This window comes from Mercurialis annua, linkage group LG7 (genome assembly GCF_937616625.2).
Source record: "Mercurialis annua linkage group LG7, ddMerAnnu1.2, whole genome shotgun sequence".
NCBI classification, from domain to species: domain Eukaryota; kingdom Viridiplantae; phylum Streptophyta; class Magnoliopsida; order Malpighiales; family Euphorbiaceae; genus Mercurialis; species Mercurialis annua.
In genome coordinates, this window is record NC_065576.1 from 13,785,686 (window position 1) to 13,799,534 (window position 13,849).

Sequence of the window (13,849 nt, forward strand, 5' to 3'; positions counted from 1 at the left end):
AAGATTAAACATCATATCCAAGCAAAATCATAGCCAAAAGGAGAGAAAAGTATTCGGCAGATAACATAAATCCAAGAACAGATAATAGGCAAACAGAAAACGGAAACCGTACGGCGATTGAAACGAGATCGGCGGCGTACCGTTCAGCGGAATTGAGGTAGGGAATCGTAGATACGTGAGTCTAGATCGTCTGGAATCAAACGGTATCAATTTCGATCTAGAAACGAAAGAGAACGAACCAAATTACGCAATGACGTTCAAAAACGAAATCTGGAAATTCAAGAATTCAGAAACTTACCGGACAGCGATCTTTGGCAGATGATAACGGCTTCGATACTCAGCGAAATGACAAGCGGAAAACGGCTAGGGTTTGTTTGCAGCGTGATGAAGGTTTTCTGTGAAGAAATCGACTTAAAAAAACGTAGGGAAGTGGGCCGTAAACGAGGTCGAAAAGGGCTGGGCGAAGGGGTGAGGGACTGCTGCCATTCACGAACGGGAATGGCCATATTTGGCCTGTTCCCGTTCGAGAATGGGCCTGTTCCCGAACGGGAACAGGCCAGAAAAAGGATTCCCGTTCGGGAATTCCAATTCCCGAACGGGAATGAATAATTCCTATTTTTTTTTTAATTTTTAATTAAAAAAAATAATTGGTTAAACCAATAAATCACACCCAAACCAAACAACTCGAACCAAGCCACTAATATCGAGATTATTTCAAAACGACCGGGAAAAATGTCGGAAATTAAATAAAAAAAAAATGTAAAATTTTACGGGATATTACACACTAAATCATGCATTAGATAGCTAAGCTAACACAAGCATTAAAAACTAGAATTAGAACAAGCATTTAACCAATCAAACATCCCAATTAACACAACATGAAGGAAATCATCTCAACCCCCAAACATGGGAGATTAGCTACACATACTAAGATTAACACAAGCAATTAAGGAATAAGAAAAGTAGAACATTAAAGTAAGAAGAATTACCTTGATTAAATAAGTAGAGCAAACAACCATAACGATAATGAAGATTCACAATAAGTAAACTTGCAATAAAAATGAAGATCTTGTTCTCACAAAGGAAATAAAACTTTCAATCAAGCTCCAACAATGGAGGAATCTCCAAGAAGATGATAGCTAATCTAAAAAAGGTAAAACTAGAGAACAATCAAAATGTCTACAACTTGTTCTCCAACCTAAAAAAGATAAGGTGCTATTTTATATTGGTTAAAATTGAGGTAAACAAAGGACACCCTACTAAGGAGTGTTGGGCCTAAAAAGGAAATTGAGCCCTTGAGTTTTGACTTGTCTCGAAATTCAAATTCTGAGTTTCTTTCTAAGGGGCTCGATCGAGCCATCCACTTAAGAGTGAGGGCTCGATCGAGCCTTATGCCTTCAAGAAACTTCTGGACCCATTTGATCATAGGGCTCGATCGAGCCTTCCTTCATAAGTGAAGGGCTCGATCGAGCCCCTCCTTTAAATGCCCAAATCTTGCTCGTTTCTTCGCTCTTTCAACTCGCTCCTATTCCGATACTTGATTTCTTCCTTCTTTAAGCCAAAAACACTTCACGTTGCTTCATTTTACCTGAAACGCCAATACACAAACTAAGGACACCAATACGTGGGAAAAACGCTTCAAAGTATACTAAAAACAAGCGAAAACAACTCCTAAACATAGGTGTAAAATGCACCTATCAAACCTCCTCACACTTACCCTTTGCTTGTCCCCAAGCAAGAATTGAATCTTACTATCAAAACATCATTAACAACCTTGGTGAGTTTGAACACATGTCAACAATCGAGCTCCCAATCAATGAAGACACAAATATAATCATCTAGTATTATCAACCACAAGCGATGCAAACAAATGACGAATGCAATTATAATGACATAATCCAATGATATAGAGGATACTAATGATATGGCATTATGTCAAGCAATTTCGAAGTTACAATCATCTACGGGACATGCACACATTGGTCCAAAAAGAGATGGCAATTCATGGCATATTGTTCATAGACATTAAGCAAAAGCGATTTAATTCTCACAAGATGTCACTCCAACACACAAGTGTTTCGGGTAAACAAATAAGCTCACTATATGCAAAAATTCACCATAAGCTTGCTCTTAGTCCCGAACTCCACTACTTAGTTCGGTAATCAACAACTATCATATGGACTTGAGTAAGGGTTGTAACTTGGCTAAGGGTTAGGGGTAGGTAAATTTGGGTAATTGGCTAAAAACTTGACTTGAACAACTAACATATAATGCACTTTTGACCTAGCTTGGATTTTTCCACACTTGTGAACTTTTCATCATTATTTTTATTTATATTTTTTTTATGTATTGCCTTTATTCACATTTTTTTTTCTTTATTCTTTCTTTTGATTTAGGCAAATTTTCTTTTAGAGCACTTTCACATTTTCTTCCTAATCATCAAGCTAGTGTCACAATTCTTCAACTTAAGTTATTCAAGTCAAATTTGAGTGTTTTAAGAGTTAAAATGTTGAAGGTTAATGGTGTATAATTAGTGTGTATCAAGGAAGGGTTTAGGCTCAAGTGGTGTAATCTAGGGGTAAGGGTAGGCTTTTAAAGTGGTCTAATTCAAAATTGGTGAAGTCCTAATGCCATACTCATTTAGCTATTGACACTCAACCATGTAGTCTTGAACGGACACCAGCAAGTTCTAGGAGTTTAGCATGCAAACGACACTCACCAAAAACAATTAGGCTCAACAAACGCTCAAATAAAAGTGGTGTCATGCCAAATACTTAACTCCTATGACACATGCCAATCATGACCAAAATTTCAAAATGGCATAATTTTTACAACTTAAAGCACATATCATGCATCCGCATTAAGTAACTACGAAAATGTCAAAATTACAACAACCAACTAATTGAATTCACCCTAATCCCATTGATGCATGTCATACAAATTGCATTTCATTAGGCAAGCATCAACATTTGATAGATTAAACTAGAAAACACACTTGATGATTTCATTGATCGGGAGATACATTAGTTGACAAATTTCAAAAGTACACCAAGGCCACTAATCATGCTTACAACAAACTCAAGCATAAGGTGCCTAAGGTGACTCAAAACAACCCAAAAATAACTAGCACAAACACTAAAACATACTTAAACTAAAACAAAGCATAAAAATAAGAAAGACATAAAAGCAAGATACAATTTCACAACCAACCCTCCTCACACTATTTCTAGCTTAGTCCCGAAGCATGAAATAGTGAAAAATAAAGCTTGAAATTGAATAAGAAAGAGTTGGAGAAATCAAATCTTGTTAATCGAACGCCGGGGGTTCTGGAGATGGTGTAGGCGATGGGTAGCGCGGCCCTCCTTGGGCGTTGAGATAATCCCTCAATTTCTCCTCTTGCCTTCTTTGCCTAGCCCGGAGGTATTTCATCATATACCTTTGTTCCTTCATGAATTGGCGTTGTTCCGCAAAGTCACTCGGGGCTTGTTGGTGACTAGCTTGGGCCCCTTGGAACTCGGTTTCGGGCCAATTTTCCCATTCGGCACCTTGCTCTTCTCCTTGAGCGCTTGTCTCCGCTACACCCTTGTCTCTCCTCCGCACTTGTTCTTTTTGAGGCCTTTGCCTCGGTTCCTCAACTTCTTGCTCTTGCTCGGCTTCCCCTTCATCATCACTTGGAGTTGGTGGTCTCGCACCATGTCGGCTTACATATGCGGCTCTCCTATAATAAGGCAGAATTGCCCCTTTCTTGACGTATGAAGATGCCCGCAAGTGTTCCATGTTGAGCATTTTTGGCTTCTCCCATTTAAAGTTATCCATCTCTAATTGTTCCCTCTTGGCAAGCATAGTGACAAACCACCCAAAACCGATTTTCTTGGTACTTAGCTCGGGAATTTTACCGATATTGCGCATGAGCCGATAAGCCGAATTGACTCGGTATGCTTCCACCTACGGGTATAGCATGGCGTTGAAAGCCAAAAGATCCTCCTTTGCCAATTTACTATACTCGTTTCGACCACAAAAGGTGTGACCGAACCATTTGAGAACTACCACATGCGCGGTATCCATCACTTCATTGGTTTTGGAGGTATTCGAATTGTAATGATCCAACCCGGATAGCTCTTTCCATATTGCGTGCTCATCAAAACCGACCCCCGAAATGCATTTCAATCCTTCATTGCTCATTGTGAAATCCCATGTCAACTCATCCAAATCATAATCGGCTTCCTCGCCATTCAATCTAAACTCAAAGTTGGTGAGCGATTCCCCACTTGTTTTCAAAGTTGTGAAGAACTCATAGGTTGGCGCTTCACAATAATCATGGGAGAGTTCCGCCAATTCGAGCAAATCCAAATGCCCTAGAAGTTTCTTCACCTTTGCTTCAATTCCCAATCGCTTCATGGTGTCCCAATCGATTTGAAATGGCTTGGTGATTCCTCTTGCCTTGAGTTTCTCGTAGAGCAATCCTTCCTCTTCGGAACGGATTTGGAAAGGCGCCTTAAAACGTCTTGTGAGAGAAGCCGGAGTGTTAACTCCTACTTCTTTTGCTCCGGAGGCGGTAGTTTTCCGGCGAGAGCGGATGGTGGTGGTGCGTGGAGCTTGTTCTTGAGGTGGTTGCTCTTTAGCGGCCTTGGATGATTTTCCGGATTTCCCCATTAGAAGAGTAAGGAAAAGGGTGTTTGAAAGTGTAGTCAAATTTGAGTTTCGCCGGAGGATGGTGGATGTAAGGTGGTGGCCGAATTTTTGAAGAAGAGGAGGAAAGCTATGGAGTTTTCTAAATGGGGAAAAAGAATGAGGAAGAAGATGAATGAATGTGGACATTTATGGAAAAAATAAGGGGGAAACACCTTTGATTTTGATATTTGAATTTGAAAGCTTAAGATGAAACCACCTCACCCATCCATGTGATTTGTGTTTTCTTTTAATGGCTTGATATCATGCCATATCATCAATCCAAACCTCCACCATTGAACCAATCAAAATAAAAACAATCCAAATTCTCCTTGAATGGCTTGGCTCAATCGAGCCCTTGAATTTTAGTGGAGGGCTCGATCGAGCCCTATGTGGGAAAAATTCCCTGCTTCCATTTACAAAGGGGGCTCGATCGAGCCCTTCACTTAAGAAGGAGGGCTCGATCGAGCCCTATGTGTAAAAGGGGGCAGAAAAATTTTCCTTTCCACTTGATTCCTACACACTAAAAACGAAACGTACCCGGCATCAAATCGAACATAAATAACAAAAAAAAAACAACACAAAAACACAAAATTAAAAGCTAAGAACATAAAATAAAAGGTAGAAAATCGAACCTCTCGGGAATGCCTCCCGAGCGCGCTTGTTTAAAGTCGAAAGCTCGACTATCTCGCGGTGAACTCAAGTAGGAGTGCTGAAAGAAACTTCATCTTCCACCCGATTGGTCAATGGCCCAAGATATGGCTTGCATCTTTGTCCATTGACCTTGAAGGTCTCACCCTTAGAATTCTCCAATTCTACCGCACCGTGATTTGCCACGTTTCGTATTTTAAACGGGCCACTCCAACGGGACTTAAGCATTCCCGGAAACAACCTCAAACAAGAGTTATAGAGAAGGACAAATGAACCAACCTCTAGCACCTTGGGAACAATATGGGCGTCATGCCATTGCTTCGTTTTCTCTTTGTAAAGCTTGGCATTTTCATATGCCATGAATCGGAATTCATCTAACTCATTCAATTGAAGCAATCTCTTTTCCCCCGCCTTCTTGAATTCAAAGTTCAACTTCTTAATAGCCCAATACGCTCTATGCTCAAGCTCTAGAGGAAGATGACACGCCTTCCCATAAACAATACGGAACGATGACATGCCGAGTGGAGTCTTGTAGGCCGTCCGATATGCCCACAATGCGTCATCCAACTTCAAGGACCAATCTTTCCGGGATCCATTTACCGTTTTCTCCAAAATTCTTTTCAACTCGCGGTTGGAGACTTCTACTTGGCCACTAGTTTGGGGATGATACGGTGTGGCGACCCGGTGATGCACATTGTACTTCCTCATAAGAGCTTGAAATTGCCGATTGCAAAAATGCGAACCGCCATCACTAATGACCACTCTAGGGGTCCCAAACCGATTCACTAGCCGCTTAAGAAAACTCAACACCACTTTAGCATCGTTAGTGGGCAAAGCCTCCGCCTCTACCCATTTTGAAACATAATCCACATATACCAAAATGTATTGGCTTTTGAATGATACCGGAAAAGGCCCCATGAAATCTATACCCCATACATCAAATATCTCTACTTCTTGCACCGAAGTCAAAGGCATCTCGTCTCTTTTTGAGATATTGCCTACACGTTGACACCGATCACAATGGTCAACAAACTCTTTGGCATCACGAAATAAGGTTGGCCAAAAGAACCCGCTCTCAAGCACTCTAGTGGCGGTTCTTGCCGAACCATAATGTCCGGTCACATGACATGAACTCAAAATGGGCATCATTTCCCCCAAAGCCACACATCGTCTCAACATCCCATCTCCACATTTTTTAAACAAGAAAGGTTCATCCCACAAGTACCTTTTAACATCGGATAAGAACTTCTTCCTTTTGTGAGATGTCAAGTCCGGAGGCATGACTCCCGATGAGAGGTAATTTGCAAAGTCGGCATACCATGGTGTTTCTACTTCCCGAATCATCATGAGTGTTTCATCCGGGAAACACTCCTTGATTTCCTCACCGATAGGAATTGGTTCCGGAATTTCAAACCTCGAAAGATGGTCCGCTACCACATTCTCTGTACCTTTCTTGTCTCGGATTTCTACATCGAATTCTGGCATGAGAAGAATCCACCGAATGAGCCTTGGCTTCGCATCTTGCTTAGTGAATAGATATCGTAAAGCGGCATGGTCGATGTATATGATGCATTTCGACCCAAGCAAATATTGTCTAAACTTGTCGAGGGCAAAGACAACCGCCAACATCTCCTTTTCGGTAGTGGTGTAGTTGAGTTGCGCGCCCGCCATAGTCCGGCTAGCATAATAGATCACATGCACCCGCTTGTCTTTTCTTTGCCCCAACACGCAAACCAATGCTTGGTCACTAGCGTCACACATTAGCTCAAAGGGCAAACTCCAATCCGGAGATGAGATAATAGGAGCGGTCACAAGCGCCTCCTTTAGCTTCTCAAAAGCACTTTGGCATTCCTTTGTGAATTCAAACGATGCATCCTTCACTAGTAAACTCGTCAAGGGTCTTGCAATAGATGAAAAATCCTTAATGAACCGCCGGTAAAAACCCGCATGGCCCAAAAATGCCCGAACTCCTTTGACCGTAGCCGGAGCAACTAATTTTTCAATAACCGCCGTCTTTGCCCTATCCACTTCAATTCCCGCCTCGGATATCCTATGCCCGAGTACAATGCCTTCATCCACCATGAAATGGCATTTTTTCAAATTGAGCACCAAATTTGTCTCCACACATAGTGCTAAAACCCGCCTCAGATTCGCTAAGCAACCATCGAACGAATCGCCAAACACGGAGAAATCATCCATGAACACCTCCATTATATCCTCAATCATGTCGTTAAAAATTGAGGTCATACATCTTTGAAATGTGGCGGGTGCGTTGCATAGTCCGAAGGGCATTCGCCGGTATGCAAAGGTACCGTAGGGGCATGTGAAGGTCGTCTTATCTTGATCTTCCGGGAGAATTAATATTTGATTGTAACCGGAGTACCCATCAAGGAAACAATAAAACTTGTGTCCCGCTACCCTTTCTAACATTTGATCGATAAATGGTAGCGGAAAGTGATCTTTTCGGGTTACCTCATTGAGCTTCCGATAATTGATGCATACTCGCCAACCGGTTACCGTCCTTGTGGAGATTTGCTCGCCTTTTTCATTCTCCACCATTGTCATACCTCCCTTTTTAGGCACACATTGAATGGGACTAACCCGCTCACTATCCGAAATCGGATAGATTATCCCGGCGTCGAGGAGCTTGACGATCTCTTTGTGCACTACCTCCTTCATGTTTGGATTTAACCTTCGTTGCCTTTGAGTTGATTTCTTTGACTCGTCTTCGAGATTAATCTTATGCATCACAATTTGAGGACTTATACCTCGAATATCGGAGATTTGCCACCCCATTGCTAGCATGTGCTCTTTCACTACTTGCACAACCCTCCTTTCTTGATCCTTAGAAAGCTTATTTGAGATGATTATTGGTAAAGTCTCATTTTCTCCAATAAAAGTATACCGGAGGTGAGTCGGAAGCGGCTTCATTTTAACCTTCGGGGGCAACTCCGAAGATGGTGGTGTCACACCATTGCTCTTGTTTAAACTTTCCGGCTTCGGTTCATCCTCTCTAGTGTATTCATCATCCACCGACCCGGAATGAAACAAAACTTGAGAAATGTATTGAGAAAAAATTTATGCTCCCTTTAACTCATGGGGCTCGATCGAGCCTTTCATTAAAAGGGAGGGCTCGATCGAGCCCTTAGTGTTAAATGAAACAGGAATTTTTTCCTCTGAGAAGCTTGACAACTCAAAATTTCCAGAAATTTCCCCCTTTGCTTGATTCAACACTTGCACATTTTCTTGAAGTTGTTCTTGCACAATCTCATCAATGAAGTCTATCCTCATACAATCCTCCTCCTCGATGGTATTCCGCATCACTCTCTTCATATCAAACTCCACCGTTTCTTCATCAATTCTCAATGTCAATTTCCCACCATGTACATCAATTAAAGCTCTCCCTGTATTCATAAAGGGCCGCCCTAAGATAATTGGGCATTCCTTGTCTACCGCGTAATCCAAGATAACAAAGTCTACCGGGAATATAAACTTATCCACCTTCACAAGAACATCTTCTACAATCCCAAACGGCCTCTTCAACGAATGATCCGCGAGTTGGAGTACCATCGAGGTGTTTTTCACGGTTTGATCTCCACATAACGCCCTAAAAAGAGTGAGAGGCATAAGATTAATACTAGCGCCAAGGTCACATAAGCAATTTATTGAATTCATAGTGCCTATAGCACAAGGTATAGAGAAACTCCCTGGGTCCTTTAACTTAGCCGGTAGGTCATTCAAGATGATTGAGCTACACACTTCCGGAATGGGAACCGTTGCGCCATTATCCCAACTCCGTTTGTTGGTAATGATGTCCTTTAAGAACTTGGCATATTGTGGCATCTCACGGAGCGCATCCGCCAAGCTTAGATTGATTTGCAATTTCTTGAAGATCTCAAGGAACTTGTGAAATTTTTCGTTCCCTTGAGCTTTCCTTAACCGGCTTGGGAATGGAAACGGTGGTACAAACGATGGCGGCGGTGGTGGCCTCACATAGGGCTCTTCAACCTCGATAACCACTTCCTCACATTCCGTTGGTAGTTCTTGACTTGAGCTTGCTACATCAACAACCACTTGAGGCTCATCCTCCTCAACAACATGCTTCTTCCCATTGGCTTTCTCAAGGTTTCTCCCGCTTCGGAGCTCTACCGCCTTAACTTGCTCTCTAGGGTTGTTTTCCGTAGTGGATGGAAACCCTCCTAGAGGTCTTCCTTGAAGCGAAATTGGCATTTGAGAAATTTGAGTTTCCAAATGATGGATAGTAGAAGCTTGATTCTTCTCCCTTTGCTCCATTTTCTCTAACTTCTCTAGTGCCTTGGAAAGCACATTTCCCTCATCCATATTCTTTTGTGGTTGGAATCCCGGAGGGTGTTGAGGTCTACCACCATAGTTGTTTCCTTGCCCTTGATGGTTATGATAAGGGCCTTGATAAGGACCTTGTTGTTGGGGCCTATTTCCTCCTTGGAAACTAGGACCCGCTTGTTGATTTGCTTGCATATTGCCTTGGCCCTCTTGATTCCTCCATCCGAAGTTAGGATGGTTTCTCCACCCCGGATTATAGGTATTCGAATAAGGATCATTCCCTTGGCGTTGACCTCCCACATAATTCACTTGTTCGCTCCACGCTTGACCCGTGGCATAGCACTCACTACTTCCATGATTGAAATCCCCACAATGCTCACAACCTACTTGTACATACGCAACCGGAGCATTCTGTGGACCCACTTGCTTCTTCAAGGCATCAACTTGACTTTGCAAAGAGGCATTCATGGCTTTCATCGCTTCAAACTCCTTGGATTGGTCAAGTGTCATTAATGCCTTTTGAGCCGGTGGTCTTCTCCTTTCCGAGGACCAAGTGCTACTAACGATAGCCAATTTTTCAATCAACTCATTAGCCTCATCAAGCGTCTTTTGCATCAAAGAACCTCCCGCGGCCGAATCAATGGTAGATCTTGTAATCTCACCCAAACCATTATAGAATATTTGAAGCACATGCTCCCTTACAAGTCGATGATGAGGTACGTGCCTTTGGAGATCCTTGAACCTCTCCCAAGTTTCATAGAGAGATTCCCCCTCATATTGGTAATAATCAATGATGTCCTTTGTCAACTTTGCGGTTCTCCCCATCGGAAAGTACTTGTGAAGGAAAGCTTGAGCAAGATCCCGCCAATTGTGGATTGATGCATTAGGTAATGACCGAAGCCACAAGCTAGCCTTATCTCTTAGTGAGAATGGAAACATACGAAGCTTGATTTGATCGGCGGTGACATTATGGAGCTTGAATGTGTCCAACACTCTCAAGAACTTGGCTATGTGTTCATTCGGATCCTCACTTGGTAACCCAAAGAATTGGCACCGATTCTCTAGGAGTTGAATCGTGCTAGGCTTGATTTCAAAAGTAGCCGCGGAGACCGGTCTTGCAAAGCACCCATATGTGGCGTTATCCACATCCGGGAGGAAGAAATCCCCCAAAGTTTGTCTTTGTGCTTGATGGCCTTGAACTTGAGGGTTATTGTCCCCTTGTTGCTCTTGCCGATTTCTCTCATCGAGTGGAGGAGGCGGATGTTGCCTCACTCCATCGTCTTGAGGGTGATATTGCTCCTCCTCATAATTATCTTCCCCATGTTCCATGATAACGGGTCTACGATTCTCCCTTCTCACACTTCTTTCAAATCTCCCGAGGTTGTCTTGAAACGGTTCTAGCGGAAGATTGGCCCTTCGTGTATTGTGCATACACTATAGTCGATCTCCTACACAAACAACAACAAACAAACCACGCGTAAATCCGGAAAGAAGCAAAAACAACAAAAGTGATAAAAACAGAAAATAGAGCTAACTCGACCGAACAATAACTAATTTCAATCAATCAATAAACACTCGTCACTCCCCGGTAACGGCGCCAAAAACTTGTTGAGCAAAAACTCAACTCGTAATACTCGGTAAATACGAGATCGAACCCACAAGGAGTGAATTAGGAGCAATTGATGAGAATGAATTTTAGTTATGATTCAATTCGTTTAGCGAAACACAAATGGTGTAATAGATCAACAAGATTAACAACTAAATAGGCACTAAACAACTAAACAATTAAACTAATAATTCAAGCAACTATAATAATAACGAGTTTAATCAATAAGTAAAAGGTGTCTAGGGGTTGAAATTATTCCTAGGTCATGCATTCATAGTAATGGATGAATCAGTATCTAATAAGGGCCGAGTTGTGCCTAACGCACCGTTCCCGCTCTCTCGAGCCTCTAAGAACGACAAAATCAATAATCAAGTAATCAATTAATGCCTAACTCACTCTCGTGATACTAAACAAAACCAATTGCTCAACATCAATTAATCAACAAACTCAAGGTCACCTAAATCCTAACCCACTCTCGTGGTATTACAATCTAGGCTTCTAATTCCAAAGTCTATTCACCTAACCATTTCTCAATGATTCAAGCAAACACTAAATCATGCATTAGATAGCTAAGCTAACACAAGCATTAAAAACTAGAATTAGAACAAGCATTTAACCAATCAAACATCCCAATTAACACAACATGAAGGAAATCATCTCAACCCCCAAACATGGGGGATTAGCTACACATACTAAGATTAACACAAGCAATTAAGGAATAAGAAAAGTAGAACATTAAAGTAAGAAGAATTACCTTGATTAAATAAGTAGAACAAACAACCATAACGATAATGAAGATTCACAATAAGTAAACTTGCAATAAAAATGAAGATCTTGTTCTCACAAAGGAAATAAAACTTTCAATCAAGCTCCAACAATGGAGGAATCTCCAAGAAGATGATAGCTAGTCTAAAAAAGGTAAAAACTAGAGAACAATCAAAATGTCTACAACTTGTTCTCCAACCTAAAAAAGATAAGGTGATATTTATATGGGTTACAATTGAGGTAAACAAAGGACACCCTTCTAAGGAGTGTTGGGCCTAAAAAGGAAATTGAGCCCTTGAGTTTTGTCTTGTCTCGAAATTCAAATCCTGAGTTTCTTTCTAAGGGGCTTGATCGAGCCATCCACTTAAGAGTGAGGGCTCGATCGAGCCTTATGCCTTCAAGAAACTTCTGGACCCATTTGTTCATAGGGCTCGATCGAGCCTTCCTTCATAAGTGAAGGGCTCGATCGAGCCCCTCCTTTAAATGCCCAAATCTTGCTCGTTTCTTCGCTCTTTCAACTCGCTCCTATTCCGATACTTGATTTCATCCTTCTTTAAGCCAAAAACACTTCACGTTGCTTCATTTTACCTGAAACGCCAATACACAAACTAAGGACACCAATACGTGGGAAAAACGCTTCAAAGTATACTAAAAACAAGCGAAAACAACTCCTAAACATAGGTGTAAAATGCACCTATCAAACCTCCTCACACTTACCCTTTTCTTGTCCCCAAGCAAGAATTGAATCTTACTATCAAAACATCATTAACAACCTTGGTGAGTATGAACACATGTCAACAATCGAGCTCCCAATCAATGAAGACACAAATATAATCATCTAGTATTATCAACCACAAGCGATGCAAACAAATGACGAATGCAATTATGATGACATAATCCAATGATATAGAGGATACTAATGATATGGCATTATGTCAAGCAATTTCGAAGTTACAATCATCTACGGGACATGCACACATTGGTCCAAAAAGAGACGGCAATTCATGGCATATTGTTCATAGACATTAAGCAAAAGCGATTTAATTCTCACAAGATGTCACTCCAACACACAAGTGTTTCGGGTAAACAAATAAGCTCACTATATGCAAGATGTCACTCCAACACACAAATAACACACAAGTGTCGAATACGATACGTACATAACCTTTAACTTCAAAACAGCCCATACTTTTCAAATTTGGCATCAAATATAAGAATATTACCTTGAAACGAAGTTTAGGGTTGATAGAGAACGGAATTTCGAAGAAATCGACGCAAAAATCGTTTGAATCGGACGTCGAACGGCGAAACGGCAAAGAAACGAATTCGATCGAAGCAAATAAACCCTCTGGATGCTTCTCCTCTCTCCTTCTTCTCTTATTTCATATTTTCTATTTATATATATTTTGGTTAAAATCTCCTTTTCATCCTTGTTTTCTTTATTTGTTACAAAATAACTTTCGAACTTTTCTTTTGTTCAATTTAGTCCATAACTACATCAATTTTTCTTTTATCTACTTCATATACGTATTATTTATATCTAATAAATAATACATTCTGAGAATTTATACTTTCCAGCCAAAACGTATAATTTCCATTCTGGAGACGTCATTGGCTAAATTATCACTTTAGTCCCTAAACTTTATTTTGGGACTTTTCTTGACATTTTTCCTTTTAATTCCAACTTTCCAGTTAGGATATAATATTAAATACCTCGTTGTTAACTTCTCGAAACCGACCTACTTGGATTTTATTTATCTCGATCCCTCGGTAATCTTTACGATATTGCCACTCTGGCAACTCAAAAGTGGACACATTGTCCAATTAAATAATTTAATCTTTTGGGGTATTACATTA

The 13,849-nt window shown here is 41.1% G+C and overlaps 1 protein-coding gene and 1 non-coding gene across 2 annotated transcripts; one reads left to right on the forward strand and one right to left on the reverse strand.

Moving 5' to 3' along the window:
• Nucleotides 1-5,367: 5,367 nt before the first annotated feature.
• LOC126656847 (uncharacterized) lies at nt 5,368-10,131 on the reverse strand. The gene is made up of 7 exons (XM_050351470.1): nt 9,915-10,131; nt 9,290-9,377; nt 8,665-9,184; nt 8,463-8,619; nt 7,837-8,372; nt 7,389-7,524; nt 5,368-7,310 (listed from the first exon to the last, which is right to left on the reverse strand). The coding sequence occupies exons 1-7, from the start codon at nt 10,129-10,131 to the stop codon at nt 5,368-5,370; spliced, it is 3,597 nt and encodes a 1,198-aa protein (XP_050207427.1).
• A 192-nt stretch (nt 10,132-10,323) lies between these two features.
• Nucleotides 10,324-10,431, forward strand: LOC126658910 (small nucleolar RNA R71). Its single transcript, XR_007634476.1, has one exon. It is a non-coding gene; the product is annotated as a small nucleolar RNA R71 (small nucleolar RNA).
• The last annotated feature ends 3,418 nt before the right edge of the window (nt 10,432-13,849 follow it).

What these genes read in the sequence shown, in the direction of transcription:
- LOC126656847 (XM_050351470.1), bottom strand. Translation starts at nt 10,131, where the DNA reads ATGACACTTGACCAATCCAAGGAGTTTGAAGCGATGAAAGCCATGAAT. An exon ending in AGGCCACCACCGCCGCCATC is followed by an intron (nt 9,185 to 9,289) that starts GTTTGTACCACC and finishes AATCAATCTAAG; the next exon opens with CTTGGCGGATGCGCTCCGTG. An exon ending in CCATTTCATGGTGGATGAAG is followed by an intron (nt 7,311 to 7,388) that starts GCATTGTACTCG and finishes TTGAAAAATTAG; the next exon opens with TTGCTCCGGCTACGGTCAAA.